The sequence below is a fragment of the Xenopus tropicalis genome, chromosome 2 (assembly GCF_000004195.4).
Source record: "Xenopus tropicalis strain Nigerian chromosome 2, UCB_Xtro_10.0, whole genome shotgun sequence".
Classification (NCBI taxonomy): Eukaryota; Metazoa; Chordata; class Amphibia; order Anura; family Pipidae; genus Xenopus; species Xenopus tropicalis.
In genome coordinates this window covers 70,533,124-70,550,752 of record NC_030678.2, presented here as the reverse complement: position 1 = coordinate 70,550,752, position 17,629 = coordinate 70,533,124, and the positions used below count along the sequence as shown (strand labels likewise).

Sequence of the window (17,629 nt, the reverse complement as noted above, 5' to 3'; positions counted from 1 at the left end):
ACTCAGGTATGATAAAGCTTTCTGCCGAAAAAATATAGCATTCTAGGTGGCATTAATATGGCTAATCTATTGGCAGTAATATTCCAAAAAGCCCATCCTTCTCCTTTAAGAAGAGAGTACTAAGTAATCCTTGCCTTGTGATTTATGGATGTTTGCGCCATATTTCCCAGCACGTGTGGCAGTAGTGCCACTGTTAAGACAAGTGTAGCATGCTAGACCACCTGGCATTAAATAAAACCTTTTTATTCCAATTTGCACATTATCAAGAAAACTCTGAATTATGGGCAGTCCATCTCCCATAGGCTCCAATTTAATCAAATAACTCAAAATTTGTAAACATTTTTCCTTTTCTCTGCAATAATAAAACAGTACTTTGTACTTGACCCTAACTACGATATAATTAATCCTTATTAGAGGCAGAACTATTGGGTTTAATTAATGTTTAAATAATTTTTTGACAGACTTAAAGGAGAATGCAAGTCAAAATTTAAAAAGCATACTGCCCAATAGTCCTCCTATTGTTTAGTAAAAATGCCACACTTTTGGCTCACCTAATCAAATATTTACTCAGTCACACTTACTCCACATTTTCTAGAACAGTCATCTCTAAAAAGGTATTCTCCCTTCCTTTCCCTCCTTGCTTCATACTGCACATGTGTTTCATTCCCTCCCCTATGCCAGATCCGCTTCTGATTGGCTGGTGGGCATGTGTAGCTCAGAACAGCAGACAGGATCAAGTTACACACATGCTCAGAGAATAGGAAGGCTGCCGCTGGCAGCCTACAGGAAGGACAGAGATATTTCAGTGATGTCACTGTAGTCTTCACACTGCTGTAGGCTGCCAGCACCATATCTCAGAGAAGCAAGCAGGGATCTGGGAATTTAGATATGCAGTAAGTACTTAAAAAGAATGCCTTTAGACTTACTTTTAATTTATATTAACCTTTCATTGTCCTTTAAGGTATGGGGATCTTAATTATGGAAAGACCTCTTATCTGAAAACCCCAGGTCCCGAGCATTCTAGATAATAGGTCCCATACCTATAGTAGTTTGTATTATAGATTTTTAATGATGAATTTTTCTATTCTGCAATTCATAGACATTATAATAATGCAAATAAATGTGTTTTAGAAATGCAAGAGGGCAGCAAATATGTGCAGAATCAGTACAGTCTTACAAGGAGGAATCATACAGCCAGTCAACTGAATTAACACTAACAAAGCAGATATATACTTTTTATTAATTGATATTAGATAAATTCATTTGCCATCATATATTAAAAGCTTTATAAATTGTGATTATAATAATAATGAAGCAGAAAGAGATCTTTGTAGAAAACTAATTTATGCCTGTTTAGCCACATTTTAAGTTTGCACAATACAGATGTTTCTATGCTAAAAACAGCAATGTTAGTGGTGAGAATATATATCTTATAAACTATAACTCCTATTGCCCCAGTATTGTCTTGCAGAACAAGCAGAACTTTGGCTGCTTCAGTTATTAAAGTGTTGAGCCACAGCTGACTGATAGAAGCATGGACCCACTATCAGATGACACAGGTCCTAAGACCAAATAAACCAGATCAATGTTGTCATTCATCAATGGCATTTTTAACCTGGTTTAATTTAAATCCAAAAGGGGGCAGGGATTCAGGGACACAATATGGTTAAAGGAAAAGTAACACTAAAAATTTTTAAATAAAAAATCTATTCTACCCTGCCCCAATAATTGCCCTATCCTGCAAACCATTTAGTATTTTGAATGCTTTATTAGAAAATACCTGTTAAAACTTTGCTTCCGGTCATTTGAAAAAAGGCAATACGGCGATGCAGGGGAAGCATCCACTATGTGGCGCTCGATTGATCGATCCTAGCCTGGCTCCTTCCTATACAGAAGGAAGGCTAGGATTGATCAATCGATCGCCGCATAGTGGATGCTTCCCCTGCATTGCTGTATCGCCTTTTTTCAAATGACCGAAAGCGAAGTTTTAACCGGTATTTTTTGAAAGGCATTCAAAATACTAAATGGTTTGCAGGATAGGGTAATTATTGGGGGGCAGGGTAGAATAGATTTTTTACTTTTTTTTTTAATTTTTAGTGTTACTTTTCCTTTAAGAAAGGTCAAACTAGCAGCCAATAGCTGGGAACTCCTGGTATCCGAGTCCTATTCATATATTTGGAGTTGCACTAAAACTGGAAAAAGCCAGACTCATTAAAAATCAGTTGTATGCTATTTTTATTAGATGGTTGCAGTAGAAGGTGTAAATGTAAAAACATGTCTTGTCAGGATGCTTTTGCATCTTAACTTTTGTATATATATATTTATATATATATATATATACAAACATATGCTGTAGGGGTATATTACAAACAAAGGGTGGCCATGGGTGCCAAATGTGCCCCTAGCTATGCAAACCTTTATGGGAAAGATATCTATTTTCAGCAGATGAAGTTGAAGGGTACATGTACCATGTTTTAAGATGGCATGGGTACATTGAGGATTTTATGATCATATGGCACGGCTCTCAGGCGTTGCTGAATGAATTCATTAAGCGCCTTAATAAAAATCATTTTAATCTGTCCTTTACCATGAATGTTAACACTGAGCATCTGGAATTCCTGGATATTTGTTTTTGTAAGAACAAAGCTGGGGTATTGTCTACCACCCTCTATAGTAAATCCACAACAAATAATGGGTTGCTACATGCTTCATCTATACACCCATCCAAGTGTATTGAAGGCATCCCTAAAGGCCAGTATTTAAGGCTTAGACGAATTTGCTCTACTGAATAGAAATGTAACAATTAGGAATATGGGATTTATAGAATATTTAAAGCAAAAAGTAGGCCCTTACATAGAGCCTACCAGTCGGCTTTTGCTCAATCTAGAGAATATCTTTTGTATACCTCAGGTCATAATAGGAAATCAAGAGTTAATAATGATAAAACAATCATCATGATTTACAATGCAAACAATTTTGAAATATGTTCAATAGTAAGAGAACACTGGGGGTCATTTATCAACACTGGGCAAATTTGCCTGTGGGCAGTAACCCATGGCAACCAATCAAATTGTTGCTTTCATTGTTCTACCTGCAGCGGGCTGAAAAAAGCCAATTGCTGATTGGTTGCTATGGGTTACTGCCCATGGGCAAATTTGCCCAGTGTTGATAAATGAGCCTGACTGTGATATATTTTCCAGTGATCCTGTAGTTGGATGTTTTGTGAATCCTTATCCGAGGTTTATATATAGGAGAAATACTAGTATTAACGATTTGCTCACACAAAGTCATTTTAAGAAAAAATCTGCAAGGAAATGTTGTAAAAGGAAGTTTCAAATGTGGAAGCTGTGAACAGTGTGATCTAATCAAGCCATCTATGACTTTTGGCAATGAAAGGAATCAATACAATATGATCCACTATGTTAATTGTAACACGACTATCTATTTACTTGTTATTGTGGCCTTTATGTAGGTAATACCACACGTCCTCTAAAAAGAAGATATATGAACACATGTTGGATATACAAAATTGCAATTTAAAATCCAATATTGCTAAACATATTTATTGCTGTTATGACGGCTACTTTTCTGGCTCTTACTTTCAGGGTACTGACCGTCTGCATGGTGAGAAAGGGTGAATTGGATAGAAAGCTGTTTCAGTTGGAAACTTCCTGGATTTTCAAGTCAAGATACATACAAATCGCAGTTTGGACTTAATGGTCATTTGAATTTTCTTGGTCTATTGTAAATATGTACAAACTCCATTATTTATTTCTCTTTTCTTAAATCCTAGTTGGTGTACTGAATGAACCTTTTCACTTTAATATTTGAGGTGTAGCATTATTGGGGGGGTTGTGGTATCAATATATATTTAATATTAAAATAGCTTTACCTATTATTTGTGGTAAATTATAAAATATACTTAGCATGTATAGAATACAGGAAATGCATGCTGACTTGAATGTAAAAGACGAGCACAGCGAAAATCGGCTCTTTGATCTTTCAAGAACTGTGAACTTGGCAAATACATGGCTAAAGACTGTTCTTCTAGTATCTTAAGAACTACGAATATAGCAGGGCTATCACTGGATTCCATAGTAACTTATGCTACATCACACACTTTTCCTTTTAGAGTAAGTCATTTCCGGGAATGCCGGACTCTTGATATATATACAACTATAGTTGTAGTTGATGTGCAGGCAGCACTGTACGAAGGTGGGGGCCCCTTCCCCACATGTTGCTCCTAGATGGCAGTAGGAACATTCCATAAACAGGTCTACGCGGCAGGAACAATAAGTATAAGTTGTGCAGTAAAGTTTCTGGTTTTGTTGTGATGTGAACCTTTAAGACTTGCTGATGCATGTGCGTTGACTTTTATTATCTGAGAGCATTGATTGCGTTGCAAGACATGGCTAAGGCCCCATGGGGAAGCAGTACAACTAACTCTCACACATTATTTCTCTGCTTATACAGTGTTCTTAGGAACTTACTATCAGACATTTCAGATCATTTACAAGAATCTGCATCCTATCGTACTGATATATATTTACTTGAGTCTTCATGGTCCAGCAATTTTCCAGTACAGCACGCTGAATTTTATTACAGCATCAAACATATTACAAAGTTTGTCTTCAAGTTAGAGATTCATGCTGTTTAAAAACTTACATAATATTGGCTGTGCTTTTGTATTATATTATATATATAAGGTGCTATTCACACATATGGACGGGGCCCTCCCTTTCTCCTAGTGCTGCTTTGGTTTTATGGGTTGGGTATTTTTAATTCGATGTTGGCAGTGGTAAAATAAAGAGTGCTTTTTATTTTTAATTCTAACTTGGGCTGATCTGTGTCTTAGGCTAATGCCAGATGAGGCGTATGTAGCCGAAATAGGCATAAAAATGTGAATCTTTAAAACTCTTGCGATTTTATGTGTATTTCTCGCGTTTTTATGCATATTTCCACTACATGTGCCTGCACCCGAGCGTATTCCATTCATTCGGGTGCAGGCACCAGTACCCGAATGTATCTAATTTTAATGCATATTTTCGCCTCCTACTTGTGCCTGCACCCGAATGAATGGAATACACTCGGGTGAAGGCACATGTAGCGGAAATACGCATAAAAACGTGAGCTTTTCAAAGTCTCGCGTTTTTATGCGTATTTCGGCTACATGTGTCTGCACCCAAGCGTATTCCATTCATTCAGGTGCAAGCACATGTAGGAGACGTAAGGCAGAAAATATCCGCCATATGTCTCGTCTGGCATTAGCCTTACTGTGATCACGCAGAGGTGAGTTTTGGTGTAGTTCTGCAAGGTGACATACCAAAATAGGAAAAATCAGAATATATGCAATCACTATTATATAGCTAACACCACCTATTACAGGAAATAATATTGTAGTGTGCTGAGGAAACTTCCCCAATAAGGGCAAGGGAAGCATTATTTGTTTTTAGGAGAAACTTGTTTATGTCTTCTCTGTGAATAGATTACAATACAAATACAAGCCATGATAGTGCTGGCACTCTCTGAATTGTCGAAAATACAATTTTGTGTGATGCTGCTGTTGACATTGTTTAAGGAAATGGGAAAATAGCCCTTATCATTAATGAGCTGAAAGTTACCCATAAGTGCACTGTAGGTTTACTGCTGAAAGCATAAAAGGGTTTAGTATGTTGGAGAAAGAATTATACATTAATCTTTTCAATTTTTTTTTGTTTTCTCTCCCTGTCTAATGTGTCTCTGCCCTATGCAAGATTAAAACAAAACATTGGTCAAGAATCAATTCAGTCTGTGGGTAGGTAACTGGCAGAATATATATATATATATATACACAGCTTGAGATCTTCTACATATGGATGATGTCAGCTTTACGAAGGCAGAGTGGTGTGTCCGGTGGAATAGCATTAGCCTTAATTTCATTACCTTCAAGACGTAAAACTTGAAGCTGAGAGAAGCTGGTGATGTCCACAAATGTACAAAAACTTTTAACTGAAAACTCTGAGAAGAGAAGAACATGAGAATGTTATCAAGGTCATTCATATGCAGTGAAATGTATACACAAATTGTATGCTATCGATTTCTTGCACATAACTGGCTCTTTCAGTCTAATTAGCATGAGATTATTCAGTTGCTTTTCCATTGGCAAAGAATAAACCAGTGTACTAGTACAAACAAAAAATACTAAAAGAGACTCCTTTTCCTCTATTACATTCCTATTTCTGTAATTTCTGTTGAAAAACCCAACATACTGTTCTTCTACTTATTCCTTTTTCTCTTCTTATTCTTAGCACCCCCCATTTTCTTAATGCTACTCCTCCTACAGTTTTAGGGGTACAACACCCAGACTCTCTACACTTCTTCGCCCTATAGTGAAGCAGGTTGCTTGTGCTTTTATAAGCGATACCGTCCCCCGTCTTTTTGTGGCACCGATCTGAACACCCTTCTTGAATAACATAATCATGGGGTCACCCCGAATGAAACAGCAACATTTGTTAGATGACCCAAAGTGGGAGGGGCCAATAACAGCTAATCAAATTTCACCCTTTGACTTTAATGGGGAAATTGAAACTGCTGCCAATCTTGCAGCTTTGAGGCCACACTCCCCAAACTTGAATCACATAGTAATGGGGTCAGCCTGAATGAAAATATGATGATTGTTGGATACCCAAAAGTGGGTGGAGCTGTGAACAGCCAATGAGATTTTACCTATTGGTGGAAATTCTCACAGTAATAACACCAGGGTCCCCAAATTTTGCAGAGGTAAGATTTTACATATTGGCTTTTAATGGGCAAATTCAACCTGCTGCCATTCTCACAGTATTAACACCAGGGTCCTCAAACTTTTCACAATTGGTCATTAGGGGACTGCAGTTTTAGTTTTAAAAAAGTTGAATTTTATTGGTTTAATGCCAGGGTTTTCAAACTTTGCACAGTCGGCCACTGGGTGACTACGTACTCAAGGTTAAAAAAATTGGGCGGGCCGCCAAAAGCCAATCACATTTCTTTCATTGTTTCAGTGGGGAAATTTTAACTGTTGCCATTCTCACATGTTTAATGTCAGGGTTCCCAAACTTTGCACAGTGGGTTACTGGGTGACTACGTTCCAAGTTCCAAGAAAAGTGGGCGGACCACCAACAGCCAATCAGATTTCACCTATAGACTTCATACGTTAAAATTTAAACTGCTGCCATTCTTTAAATATTAATATTAAGATACCCAAACTTTGCAGAGCTAGTCACCAGGCAACTGCAGTTCAGAGTTGGAAAAGTGGGTGGAGCCACCAACAGCCAATCAGATTTTAACTATTGATTTTTAATGGGGCCATTAACACAGTATTAACACCAGGGTCACTAGGGGGACTGCATTTTTAGGTTTTAAAGAGTGGGTGGAGCCACCAACAGCCAATCAGACTTCACCAATTAATTTTTTTGGTTTAAATTTAAAATGCTGCCTTTCTCACTCACACTATTTATGTCAGGATTCCCGAACTTTGCATCCAATCACAAGTGTAAAATGCTGTCAGTCCCATAGTTTTTATGTCCCCAAACTTTGCAAAGTTGGTCACTGGGAGATTGCGGTTCAAAAATAGGAAAAGTGGGTTGGGCCACTAACAGCCAATCAGATTTCCTCCATTGAATTTTATTGGTTTAAATTTAAAATGCCCACTGTTCACTGTTCAACTCAAGGTTAGAAAAAGTGGGCACAACCACTAACCACCAATCACAATTTACATATTGACTTTTATTGGTTTAAAATTAAACTGCTGCTGTTCTTTAACTATTAATCCTAGGGTCCCTAAACTTTGCAGAGTTAGTCACTGGGTAACTGCAGTCCCAGGTTAGAAAAGGTGGATGGAGCCACCAACTGGCAATCATATGTCACTCATTGACTTTCAGTGTGGAAATTTAAATTGCTGCCATTCAGACACTATTAAAACCAGGGTCCCTAAACTTTGCACACTGGTTTTTACTATATAACTGTGGTCCAAGGTTAGAAAAAGTGGGCGGAGCCAACAACAGATCAGATTTCATTCAGTGACTTCATGTTTTTCAAATCAACATGAAGTTTGTTCTCAAACTTCCCTTTCTAGTTTGAATTGCTATTTTCTAGTGCTCTGTTTCATACTACAACTTAATAGTCATGTTATTGGGGGGCACTCTAACTAAAAGTAGTGTTGTTATCCTTTAACATTGAGCATGTACATGTCCACATTTCAGCATTTGCCTGCATGCCTTTTAACATGTTTTTAATGTACAGAGAATCAAGAACATGCTTGATTGGGATCAAGTACTTTTGTACTTGCACAACAGTAGCCAGGAAAAACAGAAAGGGAAGAAAGAGCAGTTATTATGGGCGCCAAAGTACATACTATGACAAAGAAAGAACAAGCAATCAATCAATGCTATTTTAAAGGATTTGTAATGTGTGTTCTTGTTGTCATATGTTTATATACCTCTCATTATATTTGAATATTAAAGATTTGTTGTGTGGAAAATTTTAATGATTTATGACTGGTATCACTGCTAAGGCATGAATGATGGCTCTTGTCATGTGCATATATACCTCAAAAGTCTATTACTTGGTGATGCTAATTATGCAGCTACCTAGGTAATCAGCTGCAAACTCTGGATGGCCTTTGGAATGGCTGGCCCATCCTACACTCCCTCCATTTACTACAGGGAGCAGTTATTCAGCTTACCTTAAGCCGGCAAAAGAATGTAGCATTTACCTGCTGCATTACCACACTTTTTCCCTGGAGCTTAGTGCATGTAACATCATCAGAGTAATCATCAGAGTAATATACACCCCATGCTTCCTCCTTTACATTCTCTTTAAGTTTTAGTTAGTCAGCAACTTGAGGGGGGCCATAATTGTTCAGTTAGTTTTTGAGTACACAGGTCAGATTCAAAGGCAAATAACTGATAAGTTATGTCCCATATGTCCTCCCCTCAAATCACTGACTGGTCACTGACGAAGTTGGGTTCTGGCTATTATATCACATGTCCATTAACTCCAGCCTTTATAGATTATGCTTTTGGCTAACTAACTAACTATACATTTTTTATTTTGCCCAGCCTATCTATTTAACCAGTTTAATTATTACACTGAACTGATTCTTTAAAGGTGAACCACCGTTTTAACAGCTGACAAAAAAAACAACAGAAAATGTATTTAGTAATCCTGCTAAAAACAGTTTATGGAATATCATGTTTGGCTGGCATGGTGTCCTGGTAAGGGATGGAACATGAAGGTAACATTAGAGTTGTGTTAGAGCTGTGTTGTTTAGGCATTTCATGATGCAGTATATCTCATTTATTTCCATAAAATGGAAAATAGCTTAACTTGTTTCCTGATGACTGTTTTTTAAGGATGGGCAAAACTTCTTATAAATACCCCATATCTATCTGCCTGCAAGATAATAGTGTACCGCTGATTGGAACCTGAAATTAACAAAATAACTGTAAAACTATATTAAAATTTAAAGGCATCCCAATATAACATCATTGATCTTCCTCTTAAAGGAGAAGGAAGGGCTAAGTCACTTGGGGGTGCCAAAATGTTAGGCCCAAGTGACTTAAATCACTTACCTTTTCCCCCAGGCGGGTGCCCCTATTAGGAGAAAACAGCACCAGCCTGGGGTAGCTGCGAGCGTTTCCTTCTTCCTGCTTCGTGCATTTGCGCATACACAGTAGAGTGAAAAGCCGAACTTTAACAAGAAAGTCAGCTTTTCACTATACTACGCATGTGCCGGCCCAGGGATTTCACCGGCAGAAGAAAGAGGAAGAAGGAAGCACTTGCTCAAGGTACCCCGGGCTGGTGCAGTTTTCTCCTAACAGGGGCACCAGCCCGGGGTACAAAGTAAGCGATTAAAGTCACTTGGGGGTGCCTAACATTTTGGCACCCCCAAGTGACTTAGCCTTTCATTCACCTTTAACAGACAGAACACATTATGTACATTACACTGACTGGGTATCATAGCATTAATGGTTTTTCTAATGTGGGATCCAGTATAAAACTTGGATAGTGGTAGTAGAATGAATAAAAAGTCAAACAAAGGTTAGGCGTAAAAGTGATGGCAATAATCACTTGAACATGAGTGTGACTGAAAGCAAACAGGTGATTGATTACTATGAGACAGAATTAGCTACAGCGCACACTTACAATGTGATCAGCAGATTAATGGAGTATTGGAAACAATTTTGGAGAGGCATTGGGTTGAATATAGTTACTGAATATATTATTCAATCAGAGCTCTGTCTAGTGATTTTTTGATATTATAGTGAATAAAGGTGATATAGTTATGTAGAATTAACAAGTGGGCCAAGGAGTAAGCATTTAGCTGGATATTCTTTAGCAGCAACTCAGGTCCATAAGTGAAGTAAAGTAAATGAGGTGATCAAAAATCTAGCATTATAAAGGGTTATGGCATGTAGGGCCAGATTTGAGATAAGTTTTTCTCATCAAATTTATTCTGGCCCACAAGGTCATTACTGACTTTATGAGTGCTTTAGTTTTATGTCATAATCAGGAACCAGAGTGTCACGAACGCGCTACTTTGAGACGCGTCTGACACCGGGACGGGGAACCAAGGGGTTACACTCACCAAGGGGTTACAGTCACCTTTCACACAGGTTAGACTAGCATTAAACACCCCCAAACACACCACCGCCCCCAAATAACTATTCGCTGCCACCATCTATCATTAACAGGCAATAGAAACCTAATTACACAAATATATCACACACAACTTTCCTACTGCAGTTAGTGTTAGTTCTACTACTTTCACAAACACACCAGCAGCCAAGGTTAATTTACATACCCACTTTCCTGCTGACAGTCCACTAGTTAATTAGTAGTTACACAGAACTGGCCCCCCCTACTCAACACACATACAGCCCAGCACTTAAGCCTTAGCAGTCATACAAGGTACGTGGAGATCGTTATAGAGCCAAAGGACAGAACTTATTAAATTTTATATTTAATATTACAAGAGTAAACAGTGCATTTTAAAAAGATGTTACAAAAAGAGACACACACATACAAAACAGTAAATAAAATAAAAGGGAATAAAAACACAGAGAAAACCCTAAGTACGTTACCAAGTTATCTGTTCTGTCCTCTGAGGCAAGAGTTTGAAAGTCCTGAGCCCATCCCCCAACATATTGGGACCTCAGAATGAGCTAACTAGTCCCGGGGTCTATGCCCCTTATATCCCCCTGCGTGGCTCCTCCCTCATTACAGTATGCATGAGGAGGGAGTGCCCAGGAGCTTGTCACATAACCAACCCCTTGTAGAGACCTGCACTTCTCATGCCAGTTTTTGTCATATAATATTGGTACTTGCCAGTATCCAATATTATTATGAAAATAGGGGCTTGTTTTAACCCATATGTGGGTGATCAAAATGATACCAAACATGAGTGGTGTCTCATGTCCCAGTCCCCCAGAAACCATCCCTCCTAACTGGTGGGTGTAGGCAGTCCCTGTTTGGTATCACTGGGAAGCCTGGGGCCTCCTCATAAACCCTATGTCATTTATGAGGATGTGGACCTTAAAGCAGAGGAGATATGGATCCCTTTCTATAATCCATATTTTTCTGATAGCTGTTCTAGGTCCACAACTGACTTCTTTGATCACAGATCAAAGAAATCAATAGTCCCAGGTTTCCCACCCTCCAAATGGCTGGATTCACATTGTCTGCTCCCTCTGCTGAATTTGTCACCTCCCGCAGTCCCTGGTTGTCTTTAGGGGGTATTTGTGAATTACCCCCTACTGGGAAGGGTTTCCCTCAAATGTGGATTCCAACCAGACTTTTCTAAATTGAAAATTTAACCCTTTACATGTTGAGCTTTACTGCTACAACATGACACAGAGTAATATTGTTATGGATTTTTTAGTGCATTAGTCATTCACTTACCTTCAATTTTATTTCCCTGCAGGTATAGATGTTGCAGATTAGTGTTCACAGGTGGAATACGATTTAGCTGGTTGAAAGATAGATCTAGCTCTACAAGGCTGCTAGTGTTGAATGTATTTCCTTGGATCCCGTCATTGGTAAGACGATTATGTGATATCCTTACATACTGAAGCCTTGGATAGGACTTAAAATACTCATTAGGAACATTACTGAGTTGATTGTACTCCATATACATCTGTTCCAGAGAGCCTGGTAATGAGTCAGGTAGCTTGCGAAGTTGATTGTTGCTAATGTCCAAGTGCACCAGGGACTTCAACCCTTTTAGAGCATTCCCTACCTCTTGAATTTGATTTTCATGTAGATAAAGTGCAGTGAGGTTCTCAAGACCCTCAAAAGAATTTGATGGAAATCGAGAGATCTGATTGGAAGAAAGGTGTATCTCATGCAGTGAGCGAGGCAGGCCAGTGGGAATGCGGGTCAGATTGTTATGTTGCAGATATATCCTCTCTAACCCTCGAAGTTTGGAGAATATCTTTCTGCCTACTTTGTCACTTACAATCTGGTTCCCATGCAGTGCTAACCATACCAACCCAGTGGCATTATCAAAGGCTCCGTCTGGAATTGCACTTATATGGTTGTTTTGGAAGTATGCATATTTGATTCTAGCTGGGACATAGGGCATGTACTTGAGATCACGCCCATCACAGTACATGGCTGTTGGATAGTTAGGGGGGCACTCACACTCCTGGGGGCAGTCACTGGCAGTTGGAAGTGCTGGGACGGGCTCATAGTCATAGGAGGGTCCATAGCTGTATTGCTGACTGTGCAAATAGGCAATCCACCAATGAGAATCATATTCATCATACTGGCACCAGGAAACATTACACACAGAGATGAATAGAAGAAACAACAAAAGTTTCATGCTGCAGATTCTGAGGAAGAAAAAAAACTGGGTTTAATATTTACAAAAAACCCCATAATTCTTCAAAGACAAAACAGCTTTTATAAATCTCTAAATAAATCTGTGTGGTGTGTAGGGTTTGTAACAAGCATTGTTTATAAAAACATATGTGGAATTTTGCAAGTTGTAGATAGTTTCCTACATTTAAAAAGCATTTATAAATTGAGAGGTGGTGGAGATAGTGTCGGCGTGATTAATATTACTACACATTATTTATAAAGCATTAAAGCGGTAGTGTAACAGGTATAAAGTTTCAATTGAGTTCCAGTAAAAAAAGCAGTCAATCAGCTGTAAACATTTACTAGTCTTTTATTTGAAATAAAAATATTTCAAATATATATATTTGATTGGTTTATTAGACCTGTATCAAATGTTACTTAAATACATTAGCCTTAAAGTATTGTTTGGCGTCTGGTACAATATTAATGAAGGCTATTGATAGTCTATATGTACAGACTTTTACCAATAGAAAATTGGCTTGCTTACAATAAATAAAGGACATGTAGATTAAGTTAGTTTAAAAAAATTAAGCATCGTTATTTTGATTTTAAAAAATCTAGTACTGTATTTTTTTTCTTATATACCAGTTTGTTTTTTCTGAAAACAAAGATGCTATGTAGTTTCCAGGCTGACCATAAGACTAATACACAATTAAAAAGAAATCAAAACAGAAATGTGATGTCTATGGATGTTAGCATGCACATTGTCCAGCATAAAATAATTTTTAAAAATGCTCCTCTGGTTTACATCCTAGCCTATGCATCGTAGGTATAAAAATATGATGATATCCTTACCAGATGTGCCGAATGTGTCCTTTTAGCTCAGTCACTGTTTGGACGTTCAGATGGGCTGAACGGGTGCTTTGTGCTGTAAACTTACAGCAGTGTGTTTACTGGAAAATGAATATCTGTTTATATACAGAGCATCAGGTGTTTCTTCTTTGCACACTCTATTTCTCACTTACTGATATTCTCACCCCTCACTCTATGAACTCTTCCTCCTTGTTTCTTTCTCTCTCTATCATGCTCTCTCTCATCTATGATGAGATCCCTCCTCTGTGTCCTTAGGAGGTGTTTATGGAAATTGAGACCTGGGATGAAGATTGGTATTTTCCTCAGATTTCTGCCAACTACAACCTTTTCTGGTAACTTTTTCAACCCCTCCCTGTCTCCTACACAGGGCAAAGCATTGCTAAGGTTCCCAAAATATAGCAATAAGGTTTTCATTGTTCAAAAGCTAAGATTCGGCTTCTGTGATATTATTTTAAAGATATTACAAAATTTGTTTTTACATAATTTGACACAAAGATTTAATATAATACAGAGCACAGGATTAAAACAGTGTTTCTCTGGAGGAAAATGAAATGCCACATGATCCTGCTTGTGCTACTTCAGCAATATAAAAGAATTAGCTACAAATAAATGTAAAAAAAGAAGGTAACAATTAATCACTCTACAAGCTGCTGTGGTTCCTGTAACATTCACTGATCCTCCACAAATACTATACATACACATTCCCCCTTACAACTTTAGAAATGTATCTTGCCTTACATATTTTAGTTGACCTTTCTTCTACTATCCTGACCACTTTCCCTTAGATGGGATGAAATTTAGATAAACATGATCTAAGAAAGGACCAGCTTTATCACATTTTTTAAAGTGTTATGTAAAGGATGCTGACAAGGTTATTTTTTAAACATACATTACAACAACCCCACTTCTTAAACATGCAACACAGAACTAAAAAATCTTAACTTAGTTTAGAAATGTTTATTGCTACTTATAATAACTTTCTTTTTATGTTGGATACTCTACAAAAAACAAATCCAGACTGGACCTGGGTCATTGCCAGTGACCTCTTGACAAACATCTCAGGACAGACAACTCAATGCTCATTAATTTAAGAAGGATGATCTCAATTCTGCAATTAATATTTCAGTCCTGGTCAGTAAGAAAGCTATTTTGGGGCTATAACATGACTTCCTGGGCATGAAGTAGGGCACATTTTAAAAAGAAGTAGGGAACATGATGTTGTGTGTGGATACAGTGCGGGAGCTGCAATCTCAGAATGTTTCTCCTAAAGCACAGGTAGAAGTCCTCTGTTCAAGATTCCTTTTGTAAAGCTAACACTTGGACTGTGTAAAATGTTGGCAGGTTTAACTTATTGTTAACCAAGATGCTAACATATTTTCTTTCCTGCAGATGGCGTCTTATGTTCATACTAAAGATGCATATCTATGGAGAAATTTTGATGAACTGCTATGCGCAAAGTGACAAAGTTCTACCTGTGGGATCAAGAAATATATTTTGTAACAGGAACCACTCCGGCCACTTCAGGGGTAAGGGCCTGCATCATTTAGCTCCCCTCAGCTCATTTAACCAGCACTTCTTCCTCTAGTCTGGCTGCTGTCTGAACCTCATGCTGGATAAAAAAAATCCTCAGACGAGCTTCAGATCGCAGTGTTAGGGGGTGCTGACCTTCCATAAGCAAGTAGTAAGGACAGGGCCCCTGGGTACTCTGTGTGCTATTCAGATGGGAACAGGTAGGGGTGGGAGAGGGGATGTCTACAGTGTTGCAGCATTGAATATAAGTGGGTAGCTCTGAAAAATGGGGCACATTGTGTTTCTCCTACCGTAAAAGTCCCCTCAAGTATATTTTCAGTCTGTTTATCAATATTCATAATGACATTTGATGCCCTAGAGCTGGACATTGCTTTCAGTACCTGGTCTTTATTTATCTAAAGAGGTTATTGATTGATGTGATGGTTTCATTACCTTTACCAGAATGGCAGCTAGTGTATAATTTTGCCAATTTTGAAACAGTAAAAGAGAGTAGATAAATAATCTGTTTCAGCATTAAAAACAATACATTACTTTGTTCTTGTTTAATCCTGATTGGGACTGAAATAGACAAGCTGCTTGAAGAAGGCTGAGCATTCTATTCCTTTCATTGCACAGTATCAAATTAGTCTAGACCTAGGGGCAGATTTACTAATCCATGAATTCGAATCCCGAATGGGAAAAATTCGGATTGGAAACGAAAATTTCTGAAGATCGCAAGTATCCCAAAAATGCTTACAAAAAAATTGTATTAGTCACGATAATATCATATTGGCGATCCGAAAGTCACAAAATTTTCGTAACGAACCATTGTAAACAGTGGCAGAGCATTTCCGAATTTTTCGCGCGGGCGCACGAAAAAAATTGTGCGGCCGCGTGAAAAAAATCGGCGAGAAAGCTCCAAGAGTTTGTGTATTGGTAAATCTCCCCGCTAGACTAATGTGGAAAACAATTCTTGTATTCAGCTGTTGAAGCTTTAAAGTAATGACTTTTAGGATCAAAGGGGATCTAAACCCAAAAAACATTTATAAACCTATTTAGAGTGCTTATCTGAGCACTTTTGCAACATATTTAATTTAGTTTTTAGCATTTTATGAGATATTTGCTCACACTAGGCTTTTGGCTTATGTGAGAGTTAATAGCTCTGTGTTAACCTGCTCAAACTGTCTCTAACCATAATTTAGAGACAACTAAAGATAGCAACAGGGCCGGAACTAGGGGTAGGCAGAAGAGGCAGCTGCCTAGGGTGCAACGATTGAGGGGCGCCAGGCAGGAGCCTCTCCTGCCTACCCCTAGTGCTACTTTGACATTGCCTCCGCCACTTGTCATTAGCGGCGGGGGCAATGACCGATCTAATCGCACCGCCCCCCCTGCACCTCCTCCTGTGCTTTGGCGCGCATGCGCCGTTCGGGGAGGTGGGGTGGTGGGCGGAGTTGGCCGTACGGGTTGCCTAGGGCGCCTGGTCGGCTTGGCCCGCCCCTGGATAGCAAATTAAAAATTAGATAGATCCTCTTTAAGATTCAGTTAGACTCAAGAATATAAATAATGCTGATTTACTAAAATGCATTTTTTTCTGGCCTTCAAAGTCGTATAAACTCAACATGGTATAAATTTAAATTAAACGCAATCATTATTATTATTATTAACATTTGTTTATAACATATTCCGCAGCACTGTACAATAAGTGGGTTTCATGCATTGGACATACAGAGTAACATATTAAGCAACCAATAACCGATACAAGAGGTGAAGAGGGCCCTGCCGAAAAGAGCTTACAATCGATCGATGTTGTATTTAGAAAATGTCACGAGAATGCTGTTATCGTTGTATGAAAATTTTGAGTTTACATTCGTTACGCTAAAACGCAAAAAGATTGAGTTTAAATGGACGTTGGTTTTCATGAATCCTCTTTATTATTCCCAAACAGGAATTGCTCCAGCAGCCATTTTAGGAGCATTGGCGCTCATTTTTTGGAAAACAATAATGTGTTTAAGTTTCACATGAAACTGGGTGAAATTGAAAACAATGATGTGATTAACTCCCCCTTGAAACTGTGTGAAATAGTAAAAAATATGGGATTAACTTCCCTTGAAACTGGGTGAAATAGAAAACAATAATTGGATTAACTTCCCCCTGAAACTGGGTGAAATAGAAAATAATGATGGGATTAATTTCCCCTTGAAGCTGGGTGAAATAGAAACCAATGATGGGATTAAGTTACCCTTGAAAATGTGTCAATGACAGGCTGTCACTGACTATTCTATTTCTCTATACCCTCTCTCTAAACCTCCATAGGACTCAATGGTACTCGACAGATCAAACCAGGCAAATTTTACTAAACCTTCCAAAGTTAACTAAATGTTAATAAACCACAAATTATGGGAGTTATTTTCAAAAAACTAAAATTTTTCAA

At 38.2% G+C, this 17,629-nt stretch overlaps 1 protein-coding gene across 1 annotated transcript; it reads right to left on the bottom strand.

Annotated features, from left to right (window-relative positions):
• Window positions 1-5,161: 5,161 nt before the first annotated feature.
• fmod (fibromodulin) lies at window positions 5,162-13,920 on the bottom strand. The gene is made up of 3 exons (XM_018091533.2): window positions 13,672-13,920; window positions 11,917-12,848; window positions 5,162-5,997 (listed from the first exon to the last, which is right to left on the bottom strand). The coding sequence occupies exons 2-3, from the start codon at window positions 12,836-12,838 to the stop codon at window positions 5,846-5,848; spliced, it is 1,074 nt and encodes a 357-aa protein (XP_017947022.1). The 5' UTR covers window positions 12,839-12,848; window positions 13,672-13,920; the 3' UTR covers window positions 5,162-5,845.
• Window positions 13,921-17,629: the final 3,709 nt, after the last annotated feature.

What these genes read in the sequence shown, in the direction of transcription:
- fmod (XM_018091533.2), bottom strand. Translation starts at nt 12,838, where the DNA reads ATGAAACTTTTGTTGTTTCTTCTATTCATCTCTGTGTGTAATGTTTCC. An exon ending in GCAGGGAAATAAAATTGAAG is followed by an intron (nt 5,998 to 11,916) that starts GTAAGTGAATGA and finishes TTCTCTTCTCAG; the next exon opens with AGTTTTCAGTTAAAAGTTTT.